The sequence below is a fragment of the Trachypithecus francoisi genome, unplaced genomic scaffold (assembly GCF_009764315.1).
Source record: "Trachypithecus francoisi isolate TF-2019V2 unplaced genomic scaffold, Tfra_2.0 Lachesis_group3, whole genome shotgun sequence".
NCBI lineage: Eukaryota > Metazoa > Chordata > Mammalia > Primates > Cercopithecidae > Trachypithecus > Trachypithecus francoisi.
In genome coordinates this window covers 40535569-40552663 of record NW_022681468.1, presented here as the reverse complement: position 1 = coordinate 40552663, position 17095 = coordinate 40535569, and the positions used below count along the sequence as shown (strand labels likewise).

At 43.1% G+C, this 17095-nt stretch overlaps 1 protein-coding gene across 4 annotated transcripts in view; it reads left to right on the top strand.

Moving 5' to 3' along the window:
- The window catches only part of PPP1R36 (protein phosphatase 1 regulatory subunit 36), a 45218-nt gene extending 30810 nt beyond the window's left edge, over nt 1–14408 (top strand). For 3 of the 4 annotated variants that reach the window (XM_033187748.1, XM_033187749.1, XM_033187751.1), the window contains 4 exons: nt 11535–11577; nt 11892–12070; nt 12805–12996; nt 14160–14408. In XM_033187748.1, the coding sequence (XP_033043639.1) occupies nt 11535–11577; nt 11892–12070; nt 12805–12996; nt 14160–14346 (601 nt within the window). In that variant the 3' untranslated portion in view covers nt 14347–14408. The remainder of the gene's footprint in view (nt 1–11534; nt 11578–11891; nt 12071–12804; nt 12997–14159) is intronic. The other variant, XM_033187750.1, reaches the window with a different exon arrangement.
- Nucleotides 14409–17095: the final 2687 nt, after the last annotated feature.

Genomic DNA, 17095 nt, shown 5'->3' with positions numbered 1-17095 from the left:
AACGTCTGATAACAAGAGTCACTCCTCTTATCTTTGGAAATGTTCTATCTGGACATTTTGCCTATTTGAGATAAGTTGCTAGTTTGTCCTAAAGATAAATTCCTTAAACTAGAATTCCTGAGTCAAATAGTATGCACATTTAAATGTGATAGATCATGTGTAAATTTTAAGAGTCTTATTCAAGAACACATGTTGCTATGACAAAAGATAAATGGAAAAACATAACTTGAGGTCCCTTTTTTGGGTTAGTCTTGGTAATTGAAAATGCTTCATGAAATTCTGTGTTTATATTTTGCTGTTCTTACCCTGTTTTTCCAGTTTATTTTTTCTTATTACCCAACTCTTACTAAAAGTTTTGCTTAATCCATGTTTTAATGTCTTGCATTTGAGCATCAATTTCTACCCTCCCATATAATTAACTTTACAAATATGAGATGTGGTTGCAATTTTTTTTTCTTTTTTCACTTTTTCTGGATGTTCCAATCTTTTCTGCCTACCTACGAAAAGAAAAGGCAGGACAGAGACTGTATTTGGCTAATTCAGTCTTTTTTTTTGAGATGGAGTCTTGCTCCGTCGCCCAGGCTGAAGTACAGTGGCACGATCTCTGCTCGCTGCAACCTCTGCCTCCTGGGTTCAAGCAATTCTCCTGACAGCCTCCTGAGTAGCTGGGATTACAGGCACACACCACCAAGCCTGGCTAATTTTTGTATTTTTAGTAGAGATGGGGTTTCATCATATCGGTCAGGCTGGTCTCAAACTCCTGACCTCAGGTGATCCACCCACCTCAGCCTCCCAAAGTGCTGGGATTACAGGCATGAGCCACGGCACTCGGCCCTAATTCATTCTTTAGTTGGGTAGATTTTTTTCCAAGTTACCCAGGGTCTGAGGGACACAGGCATATATTCTCTAATTTCTTCTTGGCTATTCATAAGGAGCTATATTAGTTTATAAAGTTAAAAAACAGATATACATATGAAGTTTCTCTCAGCTGGAACTTGATATTTATTGATGTTTGCATCGATATACTTTCAGTTCAGGCTCACTTTCTTTGATTTTTGGTTGTTTCTTGGCATTGTTGGCCATTTCTCTTCTTTCACACCCCTGTTTCTATAGTAGTAGATGTCCTCGATCCACTTCCAAGGCCCACCATCTGTGTGATTCGATTCACCATGTGTGTGTGATTTTTCATGACTTGGGAATACACTCTTAATGTGTATCCCTGACAACACCCATTCTTTATTCTACTACTTCCGTTCTGCAGGTTTCAAGTTTTTGCTGCTGCAGTTCTTTTATGGAGTTGACAAGTTTGGTTCTGCTTTCCAGCATGGGACCATGAAAATGTGGCACTCAGGGAGTGTAACTGAGCAGTGGCCCCAGCTGTTGCACCTGAATCCACCACCAGGTCTGCACTGAGGCCATATGTTTTAGCCTGTTTGGGTTGCTATAGCCAAGAACCATAGACAGGGTGGCTTATAAACAACAGAAATATATTTCTCACAGTTCTATAGGCTGCAGGTCTAAGATCAGTATACCAGCATGGTCAGGCTCTGGTGAGGGCCCTCTTCTAGGTTGCAGACTGCCAGCTTCTCATTGTATCCTCAACATGGCAGAAAGAAGATGACAGAGCTTTCTGGGGTCTCTTTTCTAGAACACTAATTCATATATAAGGGCTCTATGTTCATGACTTAATTACTTCCAAAGGCCTCACATCCTGACACCATCACACTGGGAGTTAGGATTTCAACATATGAATTTTGGGAGAACACAAACATTCAGCCCATTGCACCATTCCCATAGACTGCCTCCTGCCAGTGTCTGAGTGCAGCAGGCCCATTCCTCACAGTTGCGGGACTCCTCTGACTGACAGCTTCAGCTCGAGGACTCCCCTTTGGCCTGGTCAAAACTTTCCTAGAGCTTTGCCACTGTCTGAGTTCCTTCCTACCCAGGCCCTCCTGCCTTTCCTCTCTCACAGGGTCAGACATGCAGTGAGGTGTGACGGCGCTCCTTGCCTTCTCCAGTTCTCTCATTTTCTGTCACCATCGTTTTCTCCAATAAATCTCATGTCTAGTCCTGTCTTGGTGTCTGCTTCTGATAACATATCCAACATCATAGCATTTTTAAGCTTTGCTGCCATGATTACTATTTTTTTTTTTTTTTTTTTTGAGACGGAGTCTCACTCTGTCGCCCAGGCTGGAGTGCGGTGGCGTAATCTCAGCTCACTGCAAGCTCCCCTTCCTGGGTTCACGCCATTCTCCTGCCTCAGCCTCTCAAGTAGCTGGGACTACAGGCGCCCGTCATCATGCCCTAATTTTTTGTATTTTTAGTAGAGATGGAGTTTCACCATGTTAGCCAGGATGGTCTCTATCTCCTGACCTCGTGATCCGCCTGCCTTGACCTCCCAAAGTGTTGGGATTACAGGCGTGAGCCACCACAACTGGACTTTTTTTTTTTTGAGACGGAGTTTCACTCTTGTTGCCCAAGCTGGAGTGCAATGGTGCAATCTTGGCTCACTGCAACCTCTGCCATCACGCCTGGCTAATTTTTTGTATTTAGTAGAGACAGGGTTTCACCATGTTAGTCAGGCTAGTCTTGAACTCCTGACCTCAGGTAATCCACCCACCTCGGCCTCCCAAAGTGCTGGGATTACAGGTATGCACCACCGCGCTTTTTGTGTCTTTTAAAAGTACAGTCAGTCCTCGTCTTTTATGCATTCAGCTTTCTACAGCCTGTTGTTCTTTCTTACAATAATGTTCCTAAACCAATGTTTTTCAAAGTACAAGTTACAACACATTAATGGATCTCGAAATCAATTTAGTAAGTCTTGAAGAGAATAGACTAGAACTTTAAAAATCAGAGTACATCATAAAAAGTAAAAGTAAGTATTGTTTTAGGAGGCTTTTGTTTCAGTGTGTATTGGGGACTCTATTAAATATATTTCTTTCTGTGGGTTACAGTAAAAAATAAAAACCACAATGAGATACTATTTCACACCAGTCAGAATGGCCATTATTAAAAAGTCAAAAAATAACAGATGCTGGCGAGGTTGCAGAAAAAAGGGAACCCTTATACACTGTTGGTGGGAGTGTAAATGAGTTCAACCACTGTGGAAAGCAGTGTGGCGATTCCTCAAGAGCTAAAAGCAGAACTACCATTTGACCCAGCATTCCCATTACTGGGTATATACCCAGAGGAATGTAAAGCATTCTACCATAAAGACATATGCATGTGAATGTTCATTGCAGCACTGTTCACAATAGCAAACACATGGAATCAATGGAATCAACCTAAATGCCCAACAGTGACACACTGGATAAAGAAAAGGTGGTATGTTTATACCTTGGAATATTCTGTAGCTATAAAAAAGAATGAGATCATGCCTTCTGTGGGAACATGGATAGAGCTGGAGGCTATTATCCTTAGCAAACTAGCACAGGAGCGGAAAACCAAATACTGCATGTTCTCATTTATTTATAAGTGGGAGCTAAATGATAAGAACTTATGAACACAAAGAAAGAAGCAACAGACACTGGGGTCCACTTAAGGTGGGAAGGGTAGGAGGAGGGAGAGGAGCAGAAAAGATAAGTATTGTGTACTGAGCTTAATACCTGAGTGATGTGATAATATGTACAACAATCCCCCGTGACTTGTGTTTATCTATTTAACAAGACTTCACATGTACCCCCAAACCTAAAATTAAAAGAAAAAAGAAACCCAAAAGGACAAGAGCATATATAAAATAATGGAATTGTTACATTTAATATCTCTGATGAGTGGGATATAGTAGTAGATATAACATAGAGATACTTAGAAGCTGGGGATGTTTCAGCATCAAAAATACCTTTCTGTGATCCAAAAACAGGAAGCTTTTGCCAGTGTCTAGGGCTGTTGGTGGAGGTTCAGCTTGCTGTAGACTTCATTGTTTAGAAATAAGTAGTGTTTTCCCTTGACAAAGTTTTTAAGAAAAGCATTATGATAAAATTACAGTCATCTTTACAATTTCCTACTCAATCATTTACAACATCACTATTGACACTGATTTCTTTTGTCTTTAAAGTGTCACTTCTAGTTAGAAAACTAGGATTTAAAGTTAAAAAACCTGCTCTTGGGCTGGGCACGGTGACTCACTCCTGTAATCCCAGCACTTTGGGAGGCCGAGGCAGGCAGATCACGAGGTCAGGAGATCGAGACCATCCTGGATAACGTGGTGAAGCCCCGTCTCTACTGAAAATACAAAAAGTTAGCCAGGCGTGGCGGCGTGCGCTAGTAGTCCCAGCTACTCGGGAAGCTGAGGCAGGAGAATGGTGTGAACCTGGGAGGCGGAGCTTGCAGTGAGCCGAGATCGCGTCACTGCACTCCAGCCTGGGGGAAGAGTGAGACTCCATCTCAAATAAACAAAAAAACAAACAAAACAAAAACCTGCTCTTAAGAAATGATTTTCGCCAGGCACAGTGGCTCATGCCTGTAATCCCAGCACTTTGGGAGACTGAGGCAGGAAAATCACTTGAGCCCAGGAGTTCAAGACCAGCCCGGGCAACACAGTGAGATCCTCTCTCCAGAAAAAAATTAAAAAATTAGCTGGGCATGGTGGTGCATGCCTGTATTTCCAGACACCTGGGAGGCTGAGCTGGGAGAACTGCTTGAGCCAGGGAGCTTGAGGCTGCAATGTATCGTGATCGTGCTGTTGCACGCTAGCTTGGGTGACCGAACAACACCCTGCCTCAAAAAAAAATTTTTTTTTTAATTTCTCATACTTAATGTTTAATCTTTAAAAACACATATACATTGCAAACTAATGTTGCGATAAAAAGCAAACTATAAACAATTATACCACAATTAGAGAATTTATAATATTTTTTAGTTCTCAGCATAGAACCTCCACTGAAGTAATTGTACTTTTTCCAAGGCAATTTTTACATAAACCTTTAAAGGAACGCATATGTTTGAAAGTAGGTGATGGCCTCTGTTTAGCACTAGCTCATTTCCAGATGGTGCTGGTCATTTTTCCACTGTGTGCGACATAATCCACGTTTCCTCTGCCTGCTGGATAGCAGTTTATAGAAGAATGAGCGTAGATCTCACCACCCACATAACAAATTCCATACAGGTCAGACGCTGAACAAAGGACATAGAAGACAGACTGGAACACGTTTTTGCCATGATTCAGAAGTTTATATTGTTCTTTTGGTGGCTTTTACGTAGAAGGAGATGAGGACAATGTTTTTGCCAGTTATGGTAATTAACTCATTTTAACATTTCACTTCTTTCCGATTTCAGTAAGCTAATATTTGCGTGTGTATTTTCTGATTTTTCTCTCTCAGATATGTGTTACCGAAGTGAACTGGGGTCTGCTTGCCTGATGCAGTCAGGTGAAACATTCACACCATGGTTTGTAATATCAGGAGAAAGGAGAGCGTTTATTTGCAGGTCGCCAAGCAAGTAGAATCAGGCAGCTCTCGCTTAAGACCTGACCTCTCTGATGGCTTGCAAGCAGGGGTTTTTAAAGGCAGGAGTAAATTTTAGGAAAGCAGAAGTTACAGGCAAAATTGTAAATCAATACATGGAGGTTATATATTGGTTTGGACTAAAAAGGCAGGATATTTTGAAGCGGGGCCTTACAGGTCATAAGCAGATTCAAAGATTTTCTGATTTGGTTAAGGTAGAGCAACTTTGTTTAAAAAACTTGGGGTCTGTAGGAAGATGTGTTAGGTCTGGCTCGTGAACATGACTTCTTCTAGGCCTCTCAGGAAGAACTTTAGAACAATGAATGCAGTCAGAGTTCAGTCCTTAATCTCCCCTAATCTGAGGTCTACATGCCAGTGGACCCATTTGGTGGGGGTCTGAGTTTCTAAAAAACAACGCAGGGACGTATGTTAAAATGTTATTTTTACTTTATATAGAGAACCAAACATCTTGTGACTCTAACTTCCTTGGCTGTCTTTTAAGCTACTGTTACCTTCTTGCTTATCAAGTTGCTCATTTACTTCTCAGAGCTAGCTAGGTGCCTGGAATTTCCCTTCAAGGAACTCAAGGCTTTCCTTTATTTCCATGTTTGGGGGTGGGGGTGGGGTGGCAGATCCCTAAGTGTAGGGGGGTTGGTCCCTGTTTTGTCTCATGCACACTTAATATTGGACTACAACACGTTATGCTATTTATCTCTAGGATTAAAGATTTTAGTAGAACCAGCAGTTTAGGTGCTGTTAATTTAGTGCTTTCATGTCTCTTGAGAAGTAGAAGCATGTGCCTTTAAATGTCTGAGGGACCCTGACATCCCAAAAGCTTTGGCAGAATTTTGATGAACATGTTCAATAAAAGTTCTCTGTGTTTTCCAAGTTAAGATATGAAAACCTCCTTGGTGGCAGGCACATGCCATAGTTAGATCTTTTCTTTGGTGATAGCCAATGCTGGCTCCACCCCCACCTCGACCCTAGCATTTATACCTTCTTCCACTGTTCTCAGTGCAGCTGTCACTTGATGGGCGACCAGAGAGGCTAGCGGTGGGGCTGACGGGGAAAACGGGAGTCTTTTTGAAACTCAGGTGTATAAATTATCCCTAAGCCCTATTCTACTCTACCTTTACCCCCCGTCACATGCTGCACCAAAGCCTCTTTCCCCTCCCCTAAAATACATCCCTTTGATACTGGCTTGTATAGAGCAGACCTTGCCCTTCATTGAAACCTGATTGTACCTACAGCAGCAGGTACAGGGGCAAGTAGGGGAGCACAACTTTTTTTCTTCCCAGCCCAGAAGTCTGGGACTAAACTTTGTTTCCCTTTAGGAATGACAAATCATAAAATATACTTTCTTCATTTTGATTTGGAGCCAAGAATCTAAGTTAGCAAGAAGGAATAAGAAAGCATCGGCTGGGCGCGGTGGCTCAAGCCTGTAATCCCAGCACTTTGGGAGGCCGAGATGGGCAGATCATGAGGTCAGGAGATCGAGGCCATCCTGGCTAATATGGTGAAACCCTGTCTCTACTAAAAAATACAAAAAACTAGCCGGGCGAGGTGGCGGGCACCTGTAGTCCCAGCTACTCGGGAGGCTGAGGCAGGAGAATGGCATAAACCCTGGAGGCGGAGCTTGCTGTGAGCCAAGATCCGGCCACAGCACCACAGCCTGGGCGACAGAGCAAGACTCCGTCTCAAAAAAAAAAAAAAAAAAGAAAACATCATAACAGGCCACTAAAAATCTCTAGATTTACTACCAGGCTGGCTTTCCCCTCTTTCCTTTGGGTTGTGTCCTCAAACATGGAATGCATGGCATCCGTGCTCACCAGCATGGTGGCCACTTGCCACGTGTGGCTGTTGAGCACTTTGAAATGTAGATAGTCCAAATTGAAACATACTGTAAGTGAAAAATAAGCACTGTACACAGAAAGTCTAAAAATGAATAAAACATCTCAGTACTTTAGAAATATTGCTTCTATATTGAAATGATAATGTTTTGGGGGGTTTGGATAAAATATATTATTAAATTAGCTTCACTTGTTTCTGTTCACCGTGGCTACTAGAAAATTTAAAATTACGTTTATGACTTGTATTATATTTCCATGGAATGTATTGTTTAAACCCCATTTCTATTTGCAGACAATTTTGGGAGGCTTAAATTTTGTTATTTTAATTTTTTTAAATTAAATTAAATTTATTTTTATTTTTTATTTTTTTGAGATGGAATCTCACTTTGTCACCCAGGCTAGAGTGCAGTGGCACTATCTCGGCTCACTGCAGCCTCAACTTCCTGTTCTCAAGCAATGCTCTCACCTGGCCCCACAAGTAGCTGGGACTACAAGGTGTGTGCCACCACTCCCAGCTTTTTTTTTTTTTTCTGTATTTTTTTGTAGAGATCGGGTTTTGCCATCTTGCCCAGGCTGGTCTTGAACTCCTGAGCTCAAGTGATCCTCCTGCCTTGGCCCCCCAAAGTGCTAGAATTACAGGTGTGAGCCATCATGCCCAGCCAATTTTGTTATTTTATAATCAATAAAATTTTAAATTTATAATCAATTTAAGTATATGTACTTAATATAAAAATTATAAAATACCAAAAAAGACAGGAAAACAACTCAAAATATACCAGCTAGAAATAAATTTGTCGAGCTTTTAACTTTGAAGTCCCCAAATGTATTCATTGTATGCACCCATTTCCTGGGCACATTTCTATTTCATATGCAGGGCTAAATCAGAATGGTAAGAAGAAACCCATGACATTCTGTACTTAATTTTTGCAGCATGGGTTACATCAGTTTGCTTAAGAGAGAAAGAGTTAGGCCAGGCACCATGGCTCACACCTGTAATCCCAGCACTTTGGGAGGCCGAGGCAGGTGGATCACCTGAGGTCAGGAGTTCGAGACCAGCCTAAACAACATGGAGAAACCCCATCTCTACTAAAAATACAAAATTAGCTGGGCATGGTGGTGCATGTCTGTAATCCCAGCTACTTGGGACGCTGAGGCAGGAGAATCGTCTGAACCTGGAAGGCGGAGGTTGTGGTGAGCCAAGATCGTGCCATTGCACTCCAGCCTGGGCAACAAGAGTGAAAGTCCGTCTCAAAAAAAAAAGAAAAAAAAAAAGAGAGAAAGAGTTCCAATGTGTATGGCAACTTGAGAAAGTGGAAAGAGGTTCATGTTACCTTCTCTTCTTCTTTCTTTTTTTTTTTTTTTTTGTCTTTTTTTGAGATGGAATCTTGCTCTGTCACCCAGGTTGCAGTGCAGTGATGTGATCTTGGCTCACTGCAACCTCCACCTCCTGGGTTCAAGCAATTCTCCCTGACTCAGCCTCCTGAGTAGATGTGATTACAGGCAACTGCCACCACGCTCGGCTAATTTTGTATTTTTAGTAGAGATGGGGTTTCTCCATGTTGGTCAGACTGGTCTCAAACTCCTGACCTCAGGTGACCCACCTGCCTCGGCCTCCCAAAGTGCTGGGATTAAGGCGTAAGCCACTGCGCCCAGCCTTACCTTCTCTTCTAATGTCTAAAAAAAGAACCCAGAAAGAAAAGGAAAGTGTGTTTCCTGGGCAATCACTCTCATTTCAAAACCGTGCTAAGATGGTGCTGGTTTGCCTTGTGCTGATGTGAGCTCTGCTCTAGATCTCCCAGAATGCAAGCTGACTTTATTCCCAAAACAGACTTTGGCTGGTTTTCTTGCTTCAGCTTGGCAGGTGTTCATGGTCTCTGGTTTCAGCTGGCAGAAGATTTACAGTTGGTTACGGAAGAGGAGCTTTGAAAGGGCAGAAATTTCACATCAGCACACCCCTCAGGTGGAGGCCTCAGGTGGCACAGAAGAGAAATGCTGAGGGTTGCTCCGAAAAGTTTCCGCTGAGCTCTGTTGTTCAATATGTTTCTCTGCAAACTATTTTAAAGAAAAAAGCTTATTCTCCTCACATTCCAGTTATGAGGACAGATGTGGGTATCTGACAGGCCTGATTTTTAGTACAGGATCTGCCCCTAATTAAATATATGTCTTTGGACTTACGTCTCAACTTCAGTTTCCTCAGTTGAGAATTGGGAATAATAATGTTGACTATACCGTAGGGATGTTATGAAGACCAGATATGATAACACATGTAAAGGGCTTAGCATGGTGCAGGATGTTATGAAAACTAGATATGATCATACATGTAAAGGGCTTAGCGTGGTACCTGGCACATACTCCATACTTAATCCATGTTCACTGTAATTGCTATTGCCGCAGTTCTTTACTGAAGACTTGCACATGAAGAAACCAATATATAATGAAGAGAGTCTGTAGGAGGGGAGGGGCAGGCCCCAGTAACCACCTCTTCGGCCTCATCCCCCAAGTGAAGGGCTAGTTTGGGCCCATTCAGACCAGGAAGTCCTTGTGAGAAGGCTGAAGGTCCTGTGAGGTTTGGGTCATCTTTCCCAGACTGTGGGAGTTCAGGATGGTTCTGGAGAGCCTGGTACCAAGGCCAATCCTCAGAGTCACAGTTCCTCCAAGGAAGGCTCCAACAAAAGCAGAAGCAGGTCGGGTACCTTGGCTCATGCCTGTAATCCCAGCAATTTGGGACGGTGAGATGGGTGGATAGCTTGAGCTCAGGAGTTCGAGACCAGCCTGGCCAATATGTGAAACCCCGTCTCTACAAAAAATACAAAAATTAGCTGGTCATGGTGGCGTGTGCCTTAGTCCCAGCTACTTGGGAGGCTGAGGTGGGAGGATCACCTGAGGCTGGGGAGGTCAGGGCTGCCGTGAGCCGTGATCATGCCACTGTGCTTCAGCCTGGGTGACAGAGTGAGACCCTGTATCAAAGAAAAAAAAAATAGCCAGTGTGGTGGTATATACCTGTGGTCCCAGCTTCTTGTGAGGCTGAGGTGGGTACCAGGCTCTCCAGAACCATCCTGAACTCCTACAGTCTGGTGGGAGGATTGGCAGGTGGGAGGATTGCTTGAGCCCAAAAGGTTGAGGCTGTAGTGAGCTATGATCACACTACCGCACTCCAGCTCTGTCTTAAAAAAGAAGCAAAACCAGGATCAGCCTTGAAATGTCCAGGGTCTGGCCTTGGCCGCCGTGACTGATCGAGTGACTGCAGATGCATAGCCCCCTCAATCAACTCTCAACGGCTCCCCAGACCAGGTCTGGTTTCCTAATGCTGGGAGTCAGAATCAGAATTGTTAGGAGGGGAGGCCATGTTCACTAATTATGCCCATGCCAGTTTAGTATGTTTTTTTTTTCTTTTTGAGATGGAGTCTTGCTCTGTCACCCAGGCTGGGATGCAGTGGCACAATCTCGGCTTACTGCAACTTCTGCCTCCCAGGTTCAAGCAATTCTCCTGCCTCAGCCTCCTGAGTAGCTGAGATTAGAGGTGCTCACCACCACACCCAGCCAATTTTTGTATTTTTAGTAGAGACAAGGTATCACCATGTTGGCCAGGCTGGTCTCAAACTCCTGGCCTTAAGTGATCCTCCCACTTCGGCCTCCCAAAGTGCTGAGATTACAGGCATGAGCCACTGCGCCTGGCCAAGTATAGTATTCTTAACATTGAATTTGTGTTCCAAGGACTCCTGGTAAGAGAGAAGACTCAGGTTTGCCCATGCCCATCAAAAGGAGGAGCACACTACTGTTCTCAGTCTATTGGTTGTTTTGGCATAGATCTTTGTGGATTTTGTTTCTGTTTCTTTTTGTACCCAATAGCCATAACTATTGTTTGCTAATTATTTTCCTTTTCTTTATTGCAGCCTTATCTTCTAGTTCTCTGCTTCCTCTTTATCACCTTTCCACTCTCCTTACCTCCCCAACACTCAAATTTCTAGAAGTCTTTGGAAGAATACATTTCCTCACTGGTTTGTTTACCCCAAATTTATATCGATTAACTTTTTACCATTCTAGGGATTTTGATCTGGGTAACATAGGAAGTTGAAGAAGAAAGTATTGAGACTCTTTATCCAGGCCTTTTGATAGCATTTGTGTAGCTGAAAATAATCTTGGGGCCAAGATAATGACCCTAACTTTAGAGGAAGATAAGGACTAGGTCCCTGAAAGATTGAACTTCCCTCTCAACCTATAGTTGTGACTTGTTATGTTACAGGGAGAAAATATCAGATACACAGAAAGACTGGAAGTTCTTTGAGGTGAGTCACTTATGTTTTGGTGCTTTTTGATATGAAACAATTTATACCAACAACCAATGACAATTGTCAGACACTTATTTTTAGCGACTATCCTTTCTAAAAAGGATGCTAACAAGCTATGTGCTATACCTTAAATTGTTGGTCTGATTTTCCTCGTGCAAAAGTGAGTACATGTGTAATTTTGCACAGTGTTTCAGGGATATTGGGAAATTGGGTCATCTGGGTTTGTGTCTGCTTAGCTGTGTTACACAGACAGGTGGGAGTTTTCCATTTCATAGCTGAGGATTGTGATTCTTGTCTATCTTTTGTTGTAGTCCTTTTACACTTTCTGTACATATGTGGCTTGGATTGTCTTCCGACGTCAACACTTGACAGAGATTGAAGAAGAAGTAGGGAGACTCTTTCGTACCAATATGTTCAACATTCCTCGCAGGAGGCGTGAAGATGAGGAATCAGGAGGGGAAAAGAAACGCATGACTTTTGTTCAGTTCAGGTATGACCTTTTGACTTTCCTATGCTCAAGGATATTTCTTTTCTTCCTTTCTTCCTTTCCTTTCTTTTCTTTTCTTTTTTCTCCTCTATTTTATTTTATTTTATTTTTTTGAGACAGAATCTTGCTCTGTTGCCAAGGCTGGAGTGCAGTGGCACAAGCTTGGCTCACTGCAACCTCCAACTCCTGGTTCAAGCAATTCTCCTGTCTCAGCCTCCCAAGTAGCTGGTATTACAGACATGCCCCACCACGCCTGGCTAATTTTTTGTGTTTTTAGTAGAGACGGAGTTTCACCATGTTGGTCAAGCTAGTCTCGAACTCCTAACCTCAGGTGATTCACATGCCTCAGCCTCCCAAAGTGCTGGGATTACAGGTGTGAGCCACCGCGCCCGGCCTCCTCTTCTTTTTTTCAGACAGCATCTCATTCCGTCACCCATGCTGGAAGGCAGTGGCATGATCATAGTTCACTGCAGCCTCAACCTCCTAGGCTCAAGTGATCCTCCTATAGCTAGGACTGTGGGCATGCTGTCTCGCCTGGCTAATTTTTTAAATTTTTTGTAGAGATGGGGGTCTTGCTATGTTGCCCTGGCTGGTCTCGAACTCCTGGGCTTAAGTGATCCTCCCGTCTTGACCTCTGAAAGGGTTGGGATTACAGGGATGAGCCACTGCACTTGGCCTCAAGAACATTTCTAGAAAACAGGGTTGTATGACCTAAATGTCACCTTCCTCCCCGACAGAAGAATGATGGCAAAACGCCCAGCAATTAAAAAAGCCATCAACATGCGTTCTCCAGTCATGTCTACTCTGCTGCCATCTCTCAGAGAAAAAGCTCAAAACGTCTTTGAGAAAAAGTATCATCAAGTAGACGTCAGGTTCCCAGCTGAGATGCAAAAGCATGTGGGAACTCTGGACTCTGTGCCCATGCCAGTGTAAGTGGCTTAGCAAGAGAAACAGTGCCTTGAGGTGGCATCCCAGGTGGGGCTGGAAGGGGCAGGGGCCCTCTGCCAGGGAACTGAGCCATGATGACAGCCCCCGTTTTCTTACTTTTGCCCTGCTGCCCTTCTAGTTTCCTTTCTTTTTTTTTTTTTTTTTTTTTTTTTTTTTTTGAGAAGGAGTCTTGCTCTGCCACCCAGGCTGGAGTGCAGTGGCCGGATCTCAGCTCACTGCAAGCTCCGCCTCCTGGGTTTACGCCATTCTCCTGCCTCAGCCTCCCGAGTAGCTGGGACTACAGGCGCCCACCTCGTCGCCCGGCTAGTTTTTTGTATTTTTAAGTAGAGACAGGGTTTCACCGTATTGGCCAGGGTGGTTTCGATCTCCTGACCTCGTGATCCGCCCGTCTCGGCCTCCCAAAGTGCTGGGATTACAGGCTTGAGCCACCGCGCCCGGCCCCTTCTAGTTTCCTTTCTAGAGAATCTTGAGGTACACCTATCTAGACCAGAAAAAAAATTGCTAGAAAGTGGTGCTAGACTCCAAATAGTTCTAGTTTCGAGGAGTGAGTAACTGATTTATTTATTATTATTATTATTTTTTTGAGACAGAGTCCCTCTTTTGTTGCACAGGCTGGAGTGCAATGACACAATCTTGGCTCACTTCAACCTCTGCCTCCTGAGTTCAAGTGATTCTCCTGCCTCAGCCTCCTGAGTAGCTGGGATTACAGGCATACGCCACCACGCCTGGCTAATTTTGTATTTTTAGCAGAGATGGGGTTTCTCCATGTTGGTCAGGCTGGTCTCAAACTCCTGACCTGAGGTGATCTGCCCGCCTCGGCCGCCCAAAGTGCTGGGATTATAGGTGTGTACCACCGCGCCTGGCCCTGTAACTGAATTTTTTTAAGGCTGAGGTTTTTCTGTTAGTAGAATCATTTTTGAGAAATGTGGGAAGCCCTACTACAAAATCTTGCTAAGGATTTACTTTTGGACTCATATATTAGACTACAGTAGTAGTTCATGGAAACAGGGAAAGTTTTTAAAAAGGGAGAGAGTGTATCTTAGCTTTAGTGTACATACACACACACAACCACAATCACAGTCGCAACTCTCCACATCAGTCTTTGGCCTCGCCACTTCAGCTGTCCCAATAATTCTTTTCACAGAGTTGGCATCTTGGGGGAGCCTCGATGTCTATTCAACCCCCATACGCTTCACCCCCTTGATCCAGAAGAAAACACAAAATCATTTGGGAGACATCCTTCCCTGATGGAGACAAATAACACAAGGATTCAGGATACACTGGACTTGGTCATGAGGACACTGTCCTCTCAAACATCATGCCCTAAGTAACCTGGTACATTCCATTTCTGTGATAAGTCCCCGTATCTCAAGTAAACTACTTTGACTTTATAGAAGATGGTTATTCGTTATTATTAAGCTTTAAAAATTTTTCAGATTGTCTGGTTAAAAGTTGAACAGCAGACAAAGAATTCCTGAAAGCTCTTGAAAAGCTCATTTTCCTATTTTTAGTAGTTTACTTTATTGTTTATTTATTTATTTGAGCTCTATGTGACTACTAAGAGTAATGTATTAGAACATTTAGTCAGTGCTCTAGTGTACTAGTGAAGGAACATTCTGTTTGTTTATTTTTCGAATTTTTTTTTTTTTTTTTTTTTTTTTTTAGACAAGAGTCTTGCTCTGTAGCCCAGGCTGGAGAGCAGTGATGTGATCTCGGCTCACTGCAACCTCCACCTTGGTCAAGCGATTCTCCTGCTTTAGCCTAAGTAGCTGTGATCACAGGTGTGCGCCACCATGCCTGGCTAATTTTTTTGTATTTTTAGTAGAGAGAGGGTTTCACCATGTTAGCCAGACTAATCTCCAACTCCTGACCACAAATGATCTGCCTACCTCGGCCTCCCAAAGTGCTGGGATTACAGGTGTGAGCCACTGCACCTGGTCTTGTTTGTTCATTTCTAAGTTCATTTTTGCCTTATGAGATGTCTTCTTTGGTACACGGGAAAACAGAACTTCATAATCAAAAAGGCAAATTAATACTTTTTAACTTTAATTTCTTTCTATGACTATATTATTATTGTTATTACTGACATTGGGATTTAAACTATATCAGATTCATTTAGAAGCCTTTTAACATTCATTCTTTCATTCAACAAAAAATATATATTAAGCCCCTATTCCATCCAGAGCCATGTACTATGCTATGTAGGAAAAAAGATGAAGACAAAGACAATATCCTCCAGGTCTATGTAGCAGAGAAGATAAATAAAATACATCATCACAATATAATATTAAATATATTATTAGCCACAGAAGTGATAAACACACAAAGTGCCTCAAAAAGAGCCATGGAGCAGTCAATTCTGAGGGCAGCAAGAGAGTTCTGATTTGAACTTAGCTTTGGAGGGATTCGGTGGTACTGAAAGGGAACTTGCAGTTAGAGGAAGAGCGCTTGCAAAGGCACAGAGTTGGGAAAGTGGACCCTGTGACTGCGGAGTGCCAAGAGCATGGTGTCTGCAGTAGGCAGGCCTGAAAGGTCAGCAGAGTCCTAGACATCCAGCTAGGGAGTGAGTTGGATGTTATCTGGTAGGCAGTGAAGATAAAGAATCACTAATAAAACGAATTCGCTAGATGGAATACAGAGCTGTTGATTATATAATACTATCATTTTAAAAGTCTTGTAAGGGTACAGAATTTAGTCACCTGAAACGATGGGACTAAATTTGCCAGGCCACAGGTTTATCCTCAGACTCCAACATCCTCCTTTTGGCATTCAGTTTCATAGAAAAACTGGACACCTTTCCCAGATTCAATAACCAGGGCAGAGGAACATCAATTCCAGCCTGTTGATATTGGGGCAGCCTTTTTAAACATGCACTCTGTCTTTACCCTCTCATCCTTTATTACCCACGTCAACTCCTGGACTATCGGCTAACCCTGGTTGGCCTTTTTTTTAAAGTGAAGAATTAGATTATAATAAACTCTGTTATAACAAATTTTTAACTAGAATATGTTGACATGGTTTTTTTGTTTGTTTTTTGAGACAGAGTCTCGCTCTGTCAAAGAGGCTCCCAGCCTCGAGTACAGTGGCACATTCATGGCTCCCTGTAGCCTCCACCTCCTGGACTCAGGTGACCCTCCCACCTTAGCCTCCTGAGTAGCTGGGACCACAGGCACATACCACCACACCCAGCTAATTTTTGTATTTTTTGCAGAGACAGAGTCTCACCATGTTTCCCAGGCTGGTCTCGAACTCCTAAGCTCAAGCAATCTGCCTGCCTTGGCCTCCCAAAGTGCTGGGATTATAGGTGTGAGCCACTGCACCTCCTGTTTTGTTTAAAAAGTCTTTTTTTTTTTTTTAAGATGGAGTCTCACTGTGTCGCCCAGGCTGGAGTGCAGTGGCGCCATCTCGACTCATTGCAAGCTCCGCCTCCCGGGTTTACGTCATTCTCCTGCCTCAGCCTCCCAAATAGCTAGGACTACAGGCACCAGCCACCACGTCTGGCTAATTTTTTGTATTTTTAGTAGAGACAGGGTTTCACTGTGTTAGCCAGGATCGTCTCGATGATCTGACCTCGTGATCCGCCTGCCTCAGCCTCCCAAAGTGCTGGGATTACAGGCATGAGCCACTGCGCCCGGCCCGTTTAATAAGTATTTTTTAAAAAGAAAATCCTGGAATTATGAGACTTTTGTAACTATCTTTACTAGGCTTTTCTCTCCCTCCTTTCTGAACTATGAGGCTTAGATGTATTTATTTATTAATTCATTCTTAAGTTTACATTTTTTATTCTACAATTACTATGTCCCCACTCTGTGCTAGGCACCACATTAGGTGCTGGGAATTCAGTGTGGATGAAATAAATATAGCCTGCTCAGTTATGGAACTGACAGTCTTGAGGGAAGACAGGCATGAAACAAATACTCATATTATGAACAAATTGCCATGGTGATGAGTGCTGCAAAAGAGAAGAAGAGGATGCTGTTAGAATGTATTATCAGAGGCCTGCTGGTATGGGGGAGATTGTCAGGGAAAGGGAAAGTCATCCCTGAGGAATCAACATTTAAATCTGAGAACTGAAGACTC